Source organism: Dipodomys ordii, unplaced genomic scaffold, assembly GCF_000151885.1.
Source record: "Dipodomys ordii isolate 6190 unplaced genomic scaffold, Dord_2.0 Scaffold59, whole genome shotgun sequence".
Classification (NCBI taxonomy): domain Eukaryota; kingdom Metazoa; phylum Chordata; class Mammalia; order Rodentia; family Heteromyidae; genus Dipodomys; species Dipodomys ordii.
The window spans coordinates 8,825,600-8,844,521 of NW_012267275.1; the positions used below are offsets into that span (position 1 = coordinate 8,825,600).

The 18,922-nt window shown below is 36.5% G+C and overlaps 1 protein-coding gene across 6 annotated transcripts in view; it reads left to right on the top strand.

The window, feature by feature from the left end:
• Pam (peptidylglycine alpha-amidating monooxygenase) overlaps positions 1-18,922 on the top strand; it is a 163,904-nt gene that overhangs the window by 56,941 nt on the left and 88,041 nt on the right. For all 6 annotated transcript variants that reach the window (XM_013022047.1, XM_013022050.1, XM_013022048.1 and 3 more), the window contains exons 5-6: positions 4,021-4,106; positions 5,377-5,460. In XM_013022047.1, coding sequence (XP_012877501.1) covers positions 4,021-4,106; positions 5,377-5,460 — 170 coding nt within the window. The remainder of the gene's footprint in view (positions 1-4,020; positions 4,107-5,376; positions 5,461-18,922) is intronic.

Consider the following 18,922-nt stretch of genomic DNA (forward strand, 5'->3'; position numbering starts at 1 on the left):
TCATTTTCAAGGGTTAACTCTTTATTTTTTCATAAATATTAACAATATTCATGTAAAAGGAAGTTATATGAATATCTTTTCGCAATTTAATTGACTTCATATGAAGGAGGCTTTAGGAGAAGCTGCTCCAATAATAAGAATAAGAAGCCAGGTTGACGAAGCCTGCAATTATATAATCCTATTGATCAAGAGTTACATTCCTTTCCTGTCATAAGACTCTTCTTAGGAACAAGAAAAGTAAAAAAAAAAAAATCTCCTGTAGTTTTTGAAGAAAATTCTTAAGGAAAGCCAAAGTATAGAATACTGTCTCAGTCATTTTGTGTAGAGAGAATATGATGGCATTTTCATTTAAAATAGAAATATGAAAATAAAGAGATACAGGGTCCTAACCAGGTCTGCTTTACTGCTCAGTTGTGTTATCTACTCTTGGTCATTTTTTCTGGTCTCTTGTTTATTTTCTTTTCTCTTATCCCCCCCATTAAGTTTTGGAATTAATATTTTGATACTATTATCTTTCAGTGAGTCCTTCTTTACTCAGTCTAGAGTTTAATACATTTAAATAAACACATATATGCATCTATATACATATATTTATATAAAACAGAAAATTTTAAAGAAAGTTTGCTTTTGAAAGTCTTGTTATGCCATATGTGATAAAACAATACAAAATAATGGTCTCTTTGTGAACAAGTGGAACAATTTAGTCACATAAAATTTTATTTTAGAATTGTTTGGACAAATTGCAACTTCAGATATGAGATATGATAGAATTAATCAAGCCTTATATTCATTTAATATTCTCTTTCTATAAATCAGTGACATAAAGAGAAGTATGACAGACAGATCTTTGAATCGTGGCTCGCCTCTAGGTACTTTAAACTTATCTGACACTTTGAGCTTATTCAGTTTTAAATAAAACCCATATTGCAGTGTTCTTAAGAGACTTAATATACAAAGAATTGTTTATATAAATATCAGGAAAATAATAGTACACATGGAATAATATTTATGTTTTAGAGGTTTTAATCTCTTTTTCTCTGTGCTGGTATTTGGGATTGAACATAGCTTTTGCACTCAAGGCTGATGCTTTTACCACTTGAGCCATAGCTCCACTTCTGGCTTTTGGATGGTTAATTGGAGTCTCACATACTTCCCTGCCCAGGCTGGCTTCAATCCTCAAATCTCATTAGAGTAGCTAGGATTACAACAGGTGTTTACCCTTATTCTCAAGTATTTTAAAAATTATTTTTCTATATGACAATGCAGTACAGTCTTAGTCAATTCAGTTCCTTAGGTTTATGTACACAGAAAGGGAAAAAAGCTAGCATAGAAATGAACTCCAGTAAGTAGCCCTGTAGCTCAGGTGGTAGAGTGCTCGCCTTGAGCTGAAGAGCTGAGGAGTAGCGCCCAGGCCCAGAGTTCAATCCTCACAACAGACAAAAAAGAAAAGAAAAGAAAAGAAACGAACTCCACTCTGTATTTGCTGAATATTTACTAAACGCCAAGCAGTTTTTCAGATTCTGTGAATAGAAGGTGAATCATATGACCCCAAACATCAAAGTACTCTGAGTTTAGTTGGAGAATTGGATGAGTGAGCTCGTATTTGGTGCACGTACTTAGGTTAAAGAAAAGAGGTTGTGTGGGATAGAGTCAGCAAACAGAACTGAATCTTGAAAGAGAATGTGGGTAAAAAAATATTTCAGAGTGCTTGAAGGGGAATCTCAGGCAAAGTGAACAGGAAGAAGGGACAGATTAGGAACTGGCAGCAAGTCGGCCTGATTTCAGTGGTTTTGTTTGGATGTTTAATAAGGTCTAGGATTGTAAAAATCTTGATTTGCTATGCTACAATGTTTAGGTTTTATTTTAATGGCATTTTGGAAGCACTTGAAGAATTTTGAGCCAGAAAATGACATAATCAAGTACATAGTTTAGAAATATTCACAAAACCTGTATTCTCTGTTACATCTCATTTTGATTCTTCCTAGCCCTATACTGAAAATTGACTTCCATATCAGAGGAACCAATTAGCTTGTTTAACCTAAGTCTATCATCACGTTGATGTTAGGCACTTACACATTTATGATCTTTGTGGAAAGCGGTGAAAACTGCCACCCAGACCTTAAGTTTGAGTAGCTCACAACAGAGAGTCACAAAGTTCATTGCTTCTGACATCTTTTCTTTAACTATGATAGAGTGAAACCAAGAAGGAAAATGTTGCTTTTGGTCACTGTCCAATATTCTGAGCCTTTTAACGCATTTGGCATGAGGATGTCACAGACATTTGTCCAATGCGCAGTTCTCACATGATAATGATCCTTCATTATCGTGTATTATACTTGACAGTGAACACCAAGAAACCACTGCTTGACATGTTCTCCATTAAAATTACATGATCTCTTTCTGCAGCCTGATTTTTGGAAGTGAGAGCATTTATTAAAGCAGGACATTGGGGATTCTTATTTCTGGACCCTTCCTCTCTTAATTCATGTCTGAATTAGTCTGGGCCCTTTGGCTACATGCCAGAAATATGGTGAGAGCCCCTGCTTCCAGGTAGGAAGTTATATCTTACCAATGGTTATCATATTGATGAGCAAGGCATTTCCCAGGTGTGTGGCTTCAGGTTCTGACTTCTTTAGGAAGCCATTACGGTCTGTCTTCACTTCCCTTTCTAGGCGGTAGGCAGTCTATGCTTTTTCCTGTGTGAGCCAGATACTAGCCCTAGACAGCCTTCAAGCCTTTCACATCTGCCTAATTTCTTACCTCTGACCTTGCTTAGTTGCTATTTCTTAAAACACAGGTATTTAAAAACAACGTAAACATAGCCTAAAATTATGCTGCGCAACTGTAATTCTAGAACAACACAAACGAAAAGTTGTAGTGGGTTTAAGAAAAATCAACATGATTTGGAGTCAGACAACTCACCATGTATGTAATTGGATCTACCAGATGTCCTGATGACCATATTGGACACTTGATTCTGCCTATCAAGAGAGGCTTCCATAAGGAACTAAGCCATCAAGACTTACATACACAGTTACTAGGAGGTGGTTTTCCTGCAGTAGAACTCCAGATGCTGTCTCCTGTCTGGCTCCTTTCCACCATCCAACTCTTTAAAGTGAATCTTTCAAGTCAATATAGTTAAGCAATGTGTTACTCCACATACCACTTTGAAGTTTACAAAGTATTTTCACTTACATCTCATTTAATTTACAGACTAGCTCTGTGAGATAAGTATAATTATCCCTGCTTTACAGAAGAAAACTAAGGCTTAGTAAGATTAAATGACTTGCAAACACAAAGCAACTTATAAATACCACATCAGTATTCACAATTGGTGTGTGTGTGTGTGTGTGTGTGTGTGTGTGTGTGTGTGTGTTATGCGCGCACGTGTGCGCTGGTCCTTGGGCTTGAACTCAGGGCCTGCTCATTGACCCCTGAGCTTGTTTACTCAAGGTTCATACTCCACACTTGCGCCACAGCTCCACTTCTAGATTTTTTTGGTGGTTAATTTGAGGGAAGAATCTCATAGACTTCCTTGCCTATGCTGGCTTCAAGCCATAATCCTCAGATTTGTTGCCTGAGTAGCTAGAATACACATGTGAGCCACCAGTACCTGGTCTTATGCATACATTTGAATAACTAAGTTTTGTATTACATGAGAAAAATCAAGAACTCCTTAAATGAGATATTGTATTGTACCTACCAAGGATTAAGCATTTGTTCATGTGACCAAAGTTTCATTGACAGCAACGTTGATCCCCAAGGAAATATGGATACTCTTTCTGTTCAGTTTCAGAATCCTACTGCATTAGCACTGGTTTTCTAGTGTCTCTGCTTGCTTTTTATACACAAAGTGCACATAGAAACATAACAAAATATAAATCATTAGTCTCCCCAGGATTGGTAAACTATAATAATAATAATCTGTTGGTACACTTTGTTTTCAAATATCTTCCCCAACGTGGGGTGATTTATATATCTTACTGCTTCATGTTCTTGATAGCCACTTTTTCCTTTCAGGTTTTGTGATGAAGGAACCTGTACAGATAAAGCCAATATTCTCTATGCCTGGGCCAGAAATGCTCCCCCCACCAGGCTCCCTAAAGGTACACAATAAGTCTCTTTAAATGTCTTATGTTAATTATCTGTTTCCCAAGGTGTTTTTTATGGTCTTTCTTAGTTGCTCCAGTTCTAACACTAAAACTGTGTGTGTTACCCATTTTGTTGTTGAAAGGTTTCATTTAGATGGTTAGTTTTTTCTCTCCTTCACTTTAGTAAGTAGTTTGCCCTTACAGCCATTTAGATTGAATTAGAAAATAACCAAGTATACCTCAAGCCACCTTTGGCCTAAGGCACATTGGCTCCTGACAGTAGGAGTGGGTCAGGAGCCAAGAAAGCTAAATAAATTGCTGTTTCAGCAAACAGAGATTGTTTTAACAGTACTGAAACCTAGCTGTTTAATAAGCTGCCAAACTTCAGCTGCTTTCCTGACTTCACCTTTAAACTGTTCATAGCTTTAAACTGTTCCATTGTCTAATTGAATTACCAGTCTCTTAATATCACTTGGACATTTCTTAATATTGGAGGGAGTGCATGGTGCTGTTACAGAAAAAGGTCTGCCATGGTTTGGAGACAGTCCTGCAATGTACATGCCCCCATGTTACCTTCAAAATCAGGCCAGAATCACTACTTGATATCTGTTTTGCATTGCTTTAAATGGATCTCCGAATTCTCTCTCTAACATACAGCCATTAACAAACAAGTTTAAACATTAATAGGATAATCATTTGTTTCTTTACATTTTCAGAGCAGATAGAAAATTTTCTCTCACCTTTTAAATATTTTCTCTGTAGATTAAAAAATCCATTAACAATCTTTATGTCAATTAACAGTAAGACTTCTAGCAACCCTTCAGATTCAAAAAATTCAGACTTACTGGACTTCATTATCAAATTAGATACTGGCTTCCTTAAAGTCATTTTTATAAATTATAATCTGTTCTTAAATAAGAAGGAAAGTAATTCCCCTACATGCTCCTAAAAGGTCTATTTTACAGATATGTTAAGTGATCAATAGGGAATAAATTACTCATTCCAAAATGAATGAAATATCTGGCTCAAGTTTAAGTGATCACTTTGATTCTAAAGTGGGATCTGTGAGTTGATTCCATCAGAATTTTGAGACAGCAAGATACAACTGTGTATTTCTAATAGAAATTTCTAATAGAAATTCAGATCCTTACCTAGTTTATTTTAGTTTTGCATTATATAATTTTACATGTTCTACATATTTTTATTTCTGAGATTCCTGAAGATTAGCAACCCAGACTTTAGACAACTAAAAAAAAATCAATTGATCTTTTTTTCTAAAATTTAGGTGTTGGATTCAGAGTTGGAGGAGAAACTGGCAGCAAATACTTCGTACTTCAAGTACACTATGGGGATATCAGTGCTTTTAGAGGTAAGGTTTTAATGCTAGAACTGAACAGAACCTTCAGTGCTGTATTGTTTAAGTCATGTGTGCAAATTATTATCCACACACAACAAATGAAGAATTACCCATACCCTGTGTCCACTAATCACAACTGCCTTTGCTTCCTTTATTCCTACTAACATGACTTTTATTTTGAAAGCAGGTTATCTTATGCAAGCATGTATCCACTGTGATTTCTCTTATGCTGACTTTCATAAAGTTGCTCTGCCTTTCAGTATCTTATGTGATCTGTTTTCTTCGTAATCAGAAGTGCCACTCATTTTAAACAGCACTGGTAGAAACCATAAGGGGAGCCTGGTAGTTGATTTTCCTCACTATGAACAAGCCTTTGACAGACTCTGCAGGCTCTGCAGTGCCAGCAAGGTCTCAAACACTCACACTCATGTCATGCTTATGTGTAGCCCACACCTGCCACTTCAGAAATTCATCCATCATTGTCTGTACCCATTACACAGTGGTAAATGCTTCCAGGCACCTGTTGTTCTACCTGTGATTATTATGCACTTCATTAGAGGCCCTTGTTTTATTATAGAATCATTAGCATGAGGAATAGGCCCTGTTCCTAAGGCAACAAAGTTGGGCTTGTTTATTCCTCCAGCTGCATTTAGCCAAACTCCACCTGCATTCTGCATTCACACTCATGTTCAGAAGGAGTTTAAATATTAAACAGATTTCTTCTTGGCTGTTGGCTTCTTTACTGTGTCTTTCTGACTTATATTCACCTTCCTGAATGTTCTAATTTAATGTTGTCTCTCTACTAAGTAACCTGATACATTGCCTTCCCAAACACATTAGATTTCATTCTAGCTATGATGTCTTTCTTTACCAATGAAATACATTTTGAGGCTTTTTTTCCTGCAGAAGCCCCATCTGTTAGAAGGGTCCATAAATACTTCTTGGGATAGGAAATGCAGTCTTCTGTAAAAAACATGTTGAAAGTATATTTTATGTAATTGAAAAATTATAATTAGTATGATAGTCAAATATACTATCAGTTAAATAAATACCTGTGAACCAGCCAAGAACCTAATTTCTAAATAACACTTCTTTTTATAATAAAGTATACTTTGAGTTGTACTCAGATAGTTTCCCATCTTTGGAACAGAACCTAATCTTAAATTGTTAACTCCCATGTGCTGAAATAAGGTTTTCTTGGAAATAATGGCATAATGTTTGTAAGGAACAAAAACTCTTTCTTCTCTTAAAAAAAAAATCTTAACATGTAAAGCCAAGTACACAGATTGTATCCTAGCTACTCCGGAGGCAGACATCAGAAGGACTGTGATTCAAGGCCATCTGGGCAAAACTTTCAAGAGAACCCATATTAACCAATAAAAAGCTGGAGTAGGGGTATAAGCCCGTCATGATAGCTACAAAGGAAGTGTAGAAAGGAGGATTAGGGTTTTAGAAAATTCAGGGAAAAAGAGAAAACCATATTTAACAAAATAACAAAAACAAAAAGAAGTTTTATCTTAAGTGGTAGAGTGCTTGTCTAGCCTGTATAGAGCCCTGAGTTCAAATTCCAATACCAAATCCCCACACACACACACCACCCCCATCCATGCCACACAAATGAGCTTATTTGTGTCAGTGTCAATGGAACATCAGATTCTATGATACTCACTACCATAGCACTGATACAAATATAATTTTTAAATGCCCAGAAGACTTTCCTTCAGCATCACAGCCACAGCAGTTTGTCATTCACACTTGCTCAACCCAGATCTCTATCCTGCTATGAGAGTGGGCTTCTCTCAACCTAATTCTTTTTAGTTGTATAGTACTCATAAATACCACTGAGCTCTTGGAAAAAATAAGATGTACTAGTATTTTAGTAACATCTTGTTGCAATGACTTTATTTCCTACTGACGTTAAGTTAATTTTGTTTTATAATTTGTGCTGAATATATGGGGAATAACATACTTATTTTAATATGTAAGTATATTTTTATTTGTTTTTTTTTGTTGTTACTGTAAGGTACAGATGAGAATCTTGAGCCATTTTACCTCCTTTTGAGGAAAAAAAGAGTCTGTACTTTAGGTTGAAAGATGACTTGTACTGAAATACATAGCACTTATTTTAACAAAAATAAAAACATTATGAAAAGTTTTATTTATGTGATTCAGGCAGTAAGTACCATTAGATATTGTCTAATCCCTCAAGCTACACATGACTTAGAATAGTAAAGAAACACTTTAAAAAGTATCAGATCTCACTGAAACAATAAAATAACATGTCCCACAGTCACTTGTGCATTATTAAAACTATTAATATGAAAAACTGGAAAAATTAATGTTTGTTTAATATATGTAAATATATACATGATATATATGTAAAAATATAACAGAATGTTATTTAGGGCACATATAAATTTGTGTACACTTGTATGTTTCCAAGAAACACACTTGTAAGGAAAAAGAATAAAGCAGAAATATGGGATTGTGGGATTCTTTTCTTTTCAAAATGGTATAATATTGTCTTTACAGCTACATTTTTCAGATTCCACAAGAAACACCATGTTAACCAACTCTTTTTATATCTGTCAGTCTCATGTCCCCTTATACTCTCAAGACAGGACTGAGTTAATGTTGATTTGTGCCTGCCTGCCCTACCATAGGAGTGGCTTAATGTTTAACCATGTCCTATAGCATGACTTCATCCTGAATGTGTACTCCAAACAATATGTAAAGAATAAGAATATCCTCTGCTTAGTGTGATGCATTAACTATGTGAGTTTTGTTATATCATATATATTTGCATATGTATATATAGTGCACATATATCATTATGTCACTGCTTTTGATACCAGCACAGGCGAAGATTTAACCATCATAATTTAAAAATGAATGATGATATTTTATGTATATAAAATTAGAAAATAGGAGTGTCACTCTTAGGAAATTACATAAAGGAAAACACTGTGTTAATGCCATCGGTATGTTTTCCACACAGAGAAGGTTTTAAGAAATTGAGAAGACTAAGGCTTTTTTCTTGAGTATAGTACTAGCAGTGAAGGTAAAATGTCTTCTTAAAATTTGTGGGAAGTGAAAGAGCCAGAAAGGGCATAACCTGGAGCCAGCAGAGTTGGCCTGGCACCACCAGAGCTCCATGAGTAAGAAAAGATTGGCTGTAAGTTCTGTGAAATTACATGAAATGTTTGTCTTGTTCTGTTTGTTTGTTTTGGAAATGGCACAGAGTGTGAAGCTGTAAAAACATCATTTATAAACAGTCAACTTTATTAAAATCTATGTCAGTCATAGTGTTGGTCCTGTGCTAGTGCTGAGTGTATTCATCTTCCTGCCAGCCAGCGTGTACTGTATTTTAGCAGGAGCAGCACCCAGAAAGAGGTTGCAATAGGCAAGAATAGAAATGCACAGTGGTTAAGGAGACTGCAGGGAGACTGGAGCACAAAGGTCTATCTAGAGAGAGAGGGTGGAGCTGGGTTTCTTAGCAACTGGAACCAGAGCAAGACTGAAAGGTGATTAGTTGTTCCAGTGTATGCAAGTCAAGATGGAAGACATGTATCTGACCAACTTACATAGCATGTGCAGAGACAACGCAGAGAAAAAGCCTCACACACGCAAAGATTTCCTGGTGATTTGACATTCCTGGGGTGTGAGATACAAAAGATGAAGTGGCAAAAAAATGAGCAGAGGTGTGAAAGGGAGGGCAAGCACTTAGAGGCCCTGGTGAGGCCTGGTTCTGAAAGCACACGGAATGTTCTTCCTTCAAGAAGTTGGGATTATGATTACCCCAGCTAGTCCTCTACTGAGCTCACAGGAAAAGAAAGGATTATGTAAAGAAAGGATTATGTCTGTAGGTAGCCAGAAAGAACCAGGATGGGGATTTGGCAAAAACAGAATCATTTTGTTTTGAAATGTAGGCTTCGCATCGGAAAATTGAGTGTTGTTTAGAAATGAAAGTAAATAGGTATAGGGTTGGTGACCCAACTCCTAAATCTAGGTAGAACATGCTGGCTTTGTTACTCACACCAGGTTTCTAGGCCCCTCTGCCCTCTTCCTGTAAACAGTGAAATCTTAATAGGTCATATCAGAACTTACTTAGTGCATATTCAATAAATGTTAGCTGTGGTCACCATAACTCTTAGTGCAATCTCCAGTCATACCAGCCTATAATATATAAAAAAATACATATTTGTTACTTTTCAAGGGTGTTATGGTTTCATATTATGCTTGGACGCAAACTGTGTTCGTGTCTGTCACATTGCCAATAGAACTTTCCCAGTTGTGTGGTGTTTCCTGTTCTCCACAGCAGTTTTTATTATTTATAGCTCAGCTATGCAAAGAGCAAAGACTAGGTCCTTGCCCTAAAGGAAATGAGGAGAGAAGACTGAGGATTTCGTTTCCCTCTTCCACAAGCACAAAACATACATTTATTTTTATTTTTTTAAGTTTTTTCAACCAAAGCTTGATCTAAAGAAAATACTCTCTTGAGATTATTTGCATAATGTTACTGAATATTTTTTCCAGGATGTTGTAGTGAAGAAAAATGTTAGAAGAAAAACTATGTTCTCATTTCTGGCCTTAGCTTACTAGTCTTCTATAATAGCTCAACCTTGAATTGGAAATCCCATGCACTCATTGACTGAATTTGGAACAATTGTTGTTAGATTGGTGGTCAGGGTCTCTTCCAAGTGTACAACCCAGTTGTCTTTGAGTTGGCAACATTAAGCTGAGTGCATGTAAGAAAGCAGACAGGTATAATCAACGACACACACATCTATCTACTCACACATACTGTTATATACATGTGCATATGCATACACAGACTGATAGACTCACATACATGCTAAGCACATTCTCTCTCTCACTCTCTCTTTCACACACACACACATACACACACACACATTCAAGCATTGCCTTCATGTCCTCATCATAACCCTCAAAAGTACATTTTATTCATTTTAACATGCTCCTGGGAATAGAACCAAGATTCATTTTCCTTCACTTGGGTTTTTAACACTTACATTCTAAATTAAATGAATCAGACTTAGAGATCTTATTTCCAACTCTCCTTGATGTGAGTTCTAAGAAGTTTGGTCTAAATTTCTGGAGTTATACTAACAAAATTAGATCATAAAAGTTTAGTTAGAGCCCTTAGGGGATGATCATTCCAACAGGAACATTTTTCAGAAAGCTGAGGCTTCAGCCTTTTTAGTGCAATAACTTTAAAACACTTCAGAAGTCTTTCTAGAATGTATTACACTTTATAAGGTTAAATTAGATGGTATATATGTTAAATGCCTATGGCTGTGTCTCACACAGAGCAGATTAGTAATTAATATTAGTTCAAACTAATCAAAACAGATGAGCACAAAACGGGGATCCTGGAGAGACCCGTGAAAGGTAGGAGGGGAAGACAATGGGAGAGAGTGTGATTTGAGTATATTGTTTACATGTATTAGAATGACATATGGAAACCCATTTTAAAAGGTTTGTAAGAAAGATAAGATGGTGTACCTCTGAAATCCCTGCTAGTCGGGAGTATGAGGCCAGCCTGGACAAAAGTTAGTGAGACCCCCCACCTCCACCAAAAATCTATGATCTCAGTTATACAGGAGTTATAGATGGCGAGATTTTGATTCAAGGCTGTTTCTATGCAAAAATATGAGGCCTTATCTGAAAAAATAAAAGTATAGGTCTGTGGCTCAAGTAAACACTAAAGCCCTTAGTTCAATACCTAGTACCTCCAAATAAGTAAGTAAATAAATACTGTAAGAAAGTTTTAAAACAGAGGGTTTGGAAGGGAGATAAAAGAGTAATAGAGCAATGTGAATATAACATACATACATTATATGTATGTATAGTAATATTACAGTAAAACCTCTCATTTTATACAATTAATATATACTATTCTTTTTTAAGCTATTAGTTAAAAATCTTTCTTATGCCTTTCCCACATTCCTTCACCATCTTAGGATCTCACTCTGAACAATGACTAGAGTTTTGTTTTGTTTTGTTTTCCCCCATATTACTAGGCTCCCTGTCCGCTGACTGTTTTTCTGTATTTCCTGTGATCTCCTTTGCATCCAGCTGTCTCTCCACCTCAATCTACTCCCCACAGTAGACTCCACTGAGGCAAAATTAGTGAAATCAGAAGCCTATCTCACTTAAATTCCTGTCTGTTGAGATCAGTACAAGTATAACAAAGCAGGAATGAAGGTATGCCAGTACGAAGTCAATGCAGACACAAGACCACACCTATTCAGAAGATGTTTCAAGCTGCCAGGTGATTTTTCTATAGGAACCCTTCTCCCTTCTTAGATTCATTTAGCTTTGTGTCAATTTAACTAAAGCAACTTGGAGCCCTTAGGGCCTGCATTATGTGAAGTCCAGATTGATTTGTATTTGTCCTCCAGCCTTCCTCCATCCTGTCTGCCATCCAAACACAGATGTGCCTTCTGCTTACTTCAGTTCCATGCAGGTAGATATTACTGTGGGGGAGAGGAGGTATGCAGGCACACTCCTATGCATGTACAACACACACACACACACACACACACACTGTCCCTATTCAGTCACAACTGAAGGTGTGTTAGAGCAGGCAGGCAGGACACATGACACGGTGGCAGGAAAGAGCCAGAAAGGACTGCGAGGGAGCGCTCATTCCACTGTGACTCTCCCAGAGCTACAGCATTACTAGAAAATGCTTTGAACTTATGTGGCTATTTTTTCAACAAGATAGAGCAGTGGCTGGACAGCTACACTTATAATTCTTCCATTTCAGTGTAAAGCAGATTATGTCAACTCCAGTATGAACAGCTGAATGTTTCCTCCTTGTACCTGACTGCAGAGATCTCAGACACTCGGTAAACAATTGCTCCCTCCTCTTCCCCTGTTGTCTTCTCTGTCTAAGCAATATCCTCTGCATGCTTTCCAGAAAGATGCACAACATTCGTCTTCACTCCACCCTCAGAAACATGAGCGCTTCTCTGGACCCAAGTCTTTAAACTCATGTATTTTACAGCATTTTGAGTTACTTCCCATAGTTAGAAACTATCTCTGAAATTGTACTTGTTGTTATCAATTCTTCTCCATTTCCAGCTTTAAGGCCTGAAAGTCTGCATACCAAAAGGGATACCTAGAAAGCAGCCTGGCCTTGTTCACAAATGATCTTGACATATACACAGGCCAGCAAGCTCAATCCTTCAGCTATTCATTTGTGTAGCATACATACATAGGCATATATGTGTGCACATATATAGAAGAGAGACAATGAAGTATTTGTGCGTGTGTGTATGTATGCATGTGTGTGCTTTGTGTATTTTCTTCCCATTGATGACAAAACTCAGATCACACTCTATATAATTGGAGCCTGTTGTTTTTTCATTAAGCAGTGCACCATGGGCATATTTCTAATACTGGCTCTCTAATATTCCATTGTGCAGATAAACAATAATTTATATATTCTATATTCTGTTACAGTTTGGAAGGTTTTTTCCCCCTATTAGAAACAGTGCCAAAGTAAACTTTTGATGTTAAATATTTTGGGGAACCATGTTTTGCTACTGCAGGGTAGATTCTAGAAATAATATTTTGGGTCTTAGAGAGCTTGAATCTTGAGAGATTCCACAAAATTACCCAACAAAACAATTTTTATAGTTTCCAGTGGACAGTAATTAAGCAAACCCCCCTATCCTTCTCTGTGCTCTCTATTTTCACATGATAAAATATCTGCAGTATTTTCCTTAAACAAAGGAACTCCTCTTAGTGTTTCATTAAGAGGATATAAATTACCTAGATGATCTTTACAGATTACAGAGCAGGATTTCTAGAAACTGAATCTAAGGATTTTATACCAGATTAATTTTTAGTCAAAATGAAGTTTCTGTTTCAAACTAGACACAGAAGGTGTGACTCGGGCCACCTGTACAAGTGGCTCAGATAGGATTTCTAGAGCCAAATGGTAATTTCAAGGTATTTTCTGAGCTAGTTGTCATGTATAGCTGTGATGTTTTTAAGGCAATAAACATAAAAAAACATTGCCCATTTATTTGATAATTATCTATACCCTTGAAGACATTTGCATCTGTTATATCTGTGTGGTGAAAATACCACAAAATATTCTGTTACTGCTCGTTTCTTCCTAACATCCTAATCATTGACATTATGTTGATGGCATGAAATCAGCTATGTTGTGAAAATTAACACTATCAAAATGGACACATGCTTCATGTCCGTCTTGAAGCCATTGTGGTACTGGTTGTGTAGGATTTGTTTACATTATTAAGGAGCATGGGCAGTTACAATGCAGTTCTAACATGTTTCTTTTTTTGAATTTTATTTATTTATTTTTTTGGTGCCCAGCCTGGATCATTAACTCAGTTCCTGTTGCTCTACCTGTTTTTTTTCTCTCTCAAGGCTAGCATCCTACTACATGAGCCATAACTCTTCTTTTGGCTTTTTGGTGGCTAATTGGAGATAAGAATCTCATGGACTCTCATGCCCAAGCAGGTTTCTAACCAAGATACTCAGACTCTACCACTTGCGCCACAGCTCCATTTTTGTGGTAGTTTCTTGGAGATGAGGTTCTCTATAAACAAAATTATCAGTAAATATCATGGCTGGAACTATTCTTTGGCCAATTACAACCACACCTAGACTAGAATCAAGGAAAAATTTCTATGTGATTAAACTTTATATTTAATACACAATGCAGATTATTGTGTTTTATTATTTTAAAAATAAATTGTACATTACATTGTTTTTGGCAGTAAAATATACAATACTTATATATCCAGACACAAACATGTCCTTCTCTAATAGCTTACTTATTATACCAAAAAACCATTAGGCCCAGGACTCTAAAAGTTTAACAAAATCTGCAACTGATGTATAAGCAAGCTAAAATTTGACAACTAGCATCTAATAAGGATTGAAGTCACTTCTACATTTTTTCTGCACTACAGGTATATTAGAGAAATCTCTTGGGGCTTAGGAGATGAGAAATATAACTTACATTTACCAAAATATGCTTAATTAAAATCCCAGTTCTCTTAAGGGAAATTTAATTTAATCACTGTCTAGTTATTTTCCCAATTCCTTCCACTTAGAACTTTAAGAGAAAATTTTTGTTGGTATGGGGCCTGGACACTGTCCTTGAGCTCTTTTGATCAAGGCGAGTGATCTACCCTTTTGAGCCACAGTTCCATTTCCAGTTTTTGAGTGGTTAATTGGAGATAAGAGTCTCATGGACTTTCCTACCAAAGCTGGCTTCAAACCATGATCCTCAGATCTCAGTTTCCTCAGGAGCCAGGATTACAGGCATGAGCCACCAGTACCCAGTTTATTCTTAACTTTTATGTAAAATTTGATTGTGTGTGTGTGTGTGCGTGTGTGCGTGCATGTGTGCGTGTGTGTGTGTGTGTGTGTGTGTGTGTGTGTGTGTGTGTATGTGTCTTGTGTTATGCTCATCCTGGGCTTGAACTCAGGACCTGGGCACTGTCCTTGAGATTCTTTTGCACAAAACTACTCTATCACTTGTGCCACAGCTCCATTTCTGGTTTTGTGCTAGTGTCTTGGAGATAAGGCTCTCACAAACCAAAATCCTCAGATCTCAGCTTCCTGAGTAGCTAAGAGTATAAGCATGAGACAGTGGTGGCAAGCTGCTGTAAGAAGTCACTTGCAGTAAAATGTGATTGTCTAGTTCCTTATTTTTTTCTTTAGTGAGATGAAGTGATTATATGAAGTTTACAAAATTCATAGTATTGTGGGATAGTGATACTAAGTTGAAGTCACAAACTCATTTTAACTTTCACGAGGCTCATTGATATTACCATAATCTATAAAGCTTATGGTCTCTACAAACTTTGACACTATAGCTATTTTTTTCCAAATCCGGTGACATGTACTTTTCTTTCCTTTTGCTTAGTGTAAGCTGTTCCCCATTTCTCCCTCATTCCCTCCCTCCCATCACTGCCCTTGAGTTTCTTAGTTCACTTCATCAATGTCCTGTATAGTTGATGGGCCTCTCTGCTGTATTTTTCCCTCCGTTTCCCTCTGATTCTTTGCCCTTCTCCTATCTTCTCTCAGATGCGCACATGTATATAAGGTCATAACACATATATGAGGTCAAAAACATGGGGTCATCCAGAAATGATATGATTAATTAAGAAGAGGTCCTTTGTTTCTTGATTCCTGTTTACTTTGTCATATCTCCTTGTATTTAGAGTTTAAAATTAGCATATCAGGGAGGTCATGTGCTATTTGTCTCTCTGAGCTTGGCTTACATCACTCAATATGGTTTGAACCCTATTGCACTGCTGGTGGGAATGTACACTAATACAACTACTTTGGAAAGCAGTCTGGAGTTTCCTCTTACCCCACCATACCACTCTGAGGCATCTACCCTGAACAACAGGAACCAGGATACAAGGACACATGCACCTCCATGTTCATTACTGCACTGTTCACAATAGCCAAGATATGGAAACAACCCAGATGTCCCACAACAGATGAGTGGATCCAAAAATTATGGTACCTATATACAATGAAATATTATGCAGCAATTAGAAAGGACAAAATAATGGCATTTGCAAGGAAATGGATGGTCTAGTTCTTTCTTTTTTGTTAGTAAAGGATAATTATTTTTGAATTATGGGCCCAAAGAAGTTGTGTCCTTCCATTTTTGACATTTTAAGTGAAATATATGCAGTGACAGAGACAATGTAGGGAGACAGAGGGAGAAGAAGATAAAACCAAGTCTGAAAGAAATGATTGGCAAGAAAGAGCCCTTTTACCTGTAGGTAGTCCTAAGGCTGCTTGGACATTTTGAGATAAAGGGAAAAGGTTAAACAGTAGGCTGAAAAGGCACTCTGAATAGGGAAGTGTACTTCTGAAATTAGTGGAGTTAGAACTGTAAATCATATGAACTGGACACTATTTCATTTTTTAATTATTTGCTTTAAAAGTCATTAGCTAAGTAAAGTGACAAAGAATGAGTACAATAACAAGAAGGGAATCATGTAGACCAGACCCTCCATTTTCCAGAAATGAAATTCATTGGTCAGGAAGGGTATGTGACTTGCCTAGGGTGGTGAGACTACTAGTGTCCAATTGTTATTGAAACTAAAAGAATTTAATTTGAGTTGCATTTTGTGCATGTGCCAAAGTTCATGCTCTAACGATATAAGACAATTATACCATAGAGTCAATGTTTTTAAAAGCCCTTCGAACTAAATTACCAAGAGGAATGAACTCATGCATACTAGATTGCATATGAACAGAAATGAAAATGACTTACCTCACCTCAATTCTGCCTTTTCATTCTGATGTATGAGGTAATCTGTCTCTTTTATCATGTAGGGACATTTCTCTAAGTCAGGTTGCTTGAGAATGCCACTGATTTTCAAAGAGTCATAACTAGATGTTCTACATCTTATCCTCTAACCTTTATTGTACACAGGCAACTTGATATGAGTCTTGTGAGTGATTTTAGGATCACTGAGTTCTCTCAAATAATCTGGGAACAGCTCCATGTCCTACAGTGTTTCCTGTTCTTACCAGTGTCTTTACAGAAATGAGAACTCCCTGATTCTCTTCCTACCACTTTTCAGCTCTGTTAATCATCTCCATTATGGAAAAGCAAATGATACTTATTCATTCACTCATTCATTCCATTGAACACCTGTTTATTTTAATACCTAAGAATGACCATTAAGCATTGAGAATCAGGCTTTCATTCATTTGGTCATGGGATGTTATATAAAGCATTGTAGTATAATTTATTTTTAAGGATATACTCAGAATATTACTTATCTCCTAAACACAGATTTTTAAAAATCAATTCAGCATGGACCAATATTGTATTTGTCTTAAATGATATCTTTTGAAGGGAAAAACACTTTCTTATGTGAAATTTAGTTTTTCAGAGTTCTTATTTATTAAGATAAGATTTATTATATTTTGAGACCACTTACTTTTCTTATTTATCCTTGTTGACAAAGCAACTCATGCTTGTTCATCCATTCAGAATTATTAACTCCTTTTTTCCTGTTAGTTGGAACTTGAAAATAGTAGCTACCAAGTAATTAGTTCCCTTTAAATTATATTTTATTTTTAACTGAAAACAGGTAAGATGAAAAATAAACTTACTTGCCTGTTGACTCAGAGAAACATAATGCAAGGCTCTCAAACTCTGCTAGCGTAGCTTGTGAAAGAGATCAACAGTCATCTTCCCTCCATACAGCGCTCCCCATGACCATGATTTGTTTGACCATGACTTATTTGCTTATTACATTCTAAAAGTTCTGGGAAAAGAAGGAAATCAGGGAGAAGAGCTCAAGTTTGTTCTCACATTCTATTTTTTACCTACTACCAATTCTTTTTTTTGGGGGGGGGGTTGGCCAGCAAAATGTTTCTTTAATTGTTCTCTGGTTTTTTAATTTAATTTTGATGTACAGAGGGGTTACAGTTACATACGTAAGGTAATGACTACGTACAAATACTTCTTGGTTGACTATAACATCGGAAAAATGCACTGAATAAATATATGACATAAAACCATTGGATGAAAACCATTCACCAACTTTTTACAGAATTGTATATTCATAACATGAAGCTTCCCTAGTACTTCAAGCACCTCTTTCACCTCCCTGTTTTTTACAGCAGAGACATCTTTCTCTAGTTTATCCAACTGAAGACCTGTCATCTCCATTTCTCCTGATTGCCTTGAATCCTCCTGTCTCCATCTTTGCAAACTTTCAAGAGATTTTCTGCTTCTCAGGCTCTATTCCTGTACCATACCTTCCTAGTCGCATTTCTTTTTTTAATTTTAATTTTAATTTTTTTATTGTGAAAATACTGTACAGAGGGGTTACAATTACATGGGCAAGATAATGAGTACATTTCTTATCAAGCATTGTAGCCTCCTCCTTTGTTCTCCCTTCCCATCCATTCCCATCTTCCCCTCCCCCCATCCCCCACCAATTTTCCCTGCCCCTCCCCCCCCAAAGTTGTAAAGTTCGTTTTCGACATAAAGACTTGTACATCTCATTGTTGCAATGGGTCCACCTGTATCCCTATTTAAATGATTTGTTTTTCCCCTTCCCCTCCACAAATTATACCGACATCAAATACAATGAAAACAGGGGTTATACTGTGGGGGAGGGACATACAAAGCAACAAAGAAATAATCTTATAAATGTGTTAGAAACAATCGCATGAGAGAAAAAAAACATTTGAATACATACCATTTCTTTTGGGGACATTTCTTATTCCTGTTTCTCAAATTAGGTATACTACACTCTCTATTCAAAACAAAGTAAAGAAAAATATATTCTCAAACCTTAGACCCTTCTAAATGGACACTTTTAGCTTACACTATAAAGATTTGGAAAAAGCTAAGGAAATTAGGAGGTGACTTGGATTACTGAAGAGCTAATTAATACCTAAGACTAGGGCACAATGC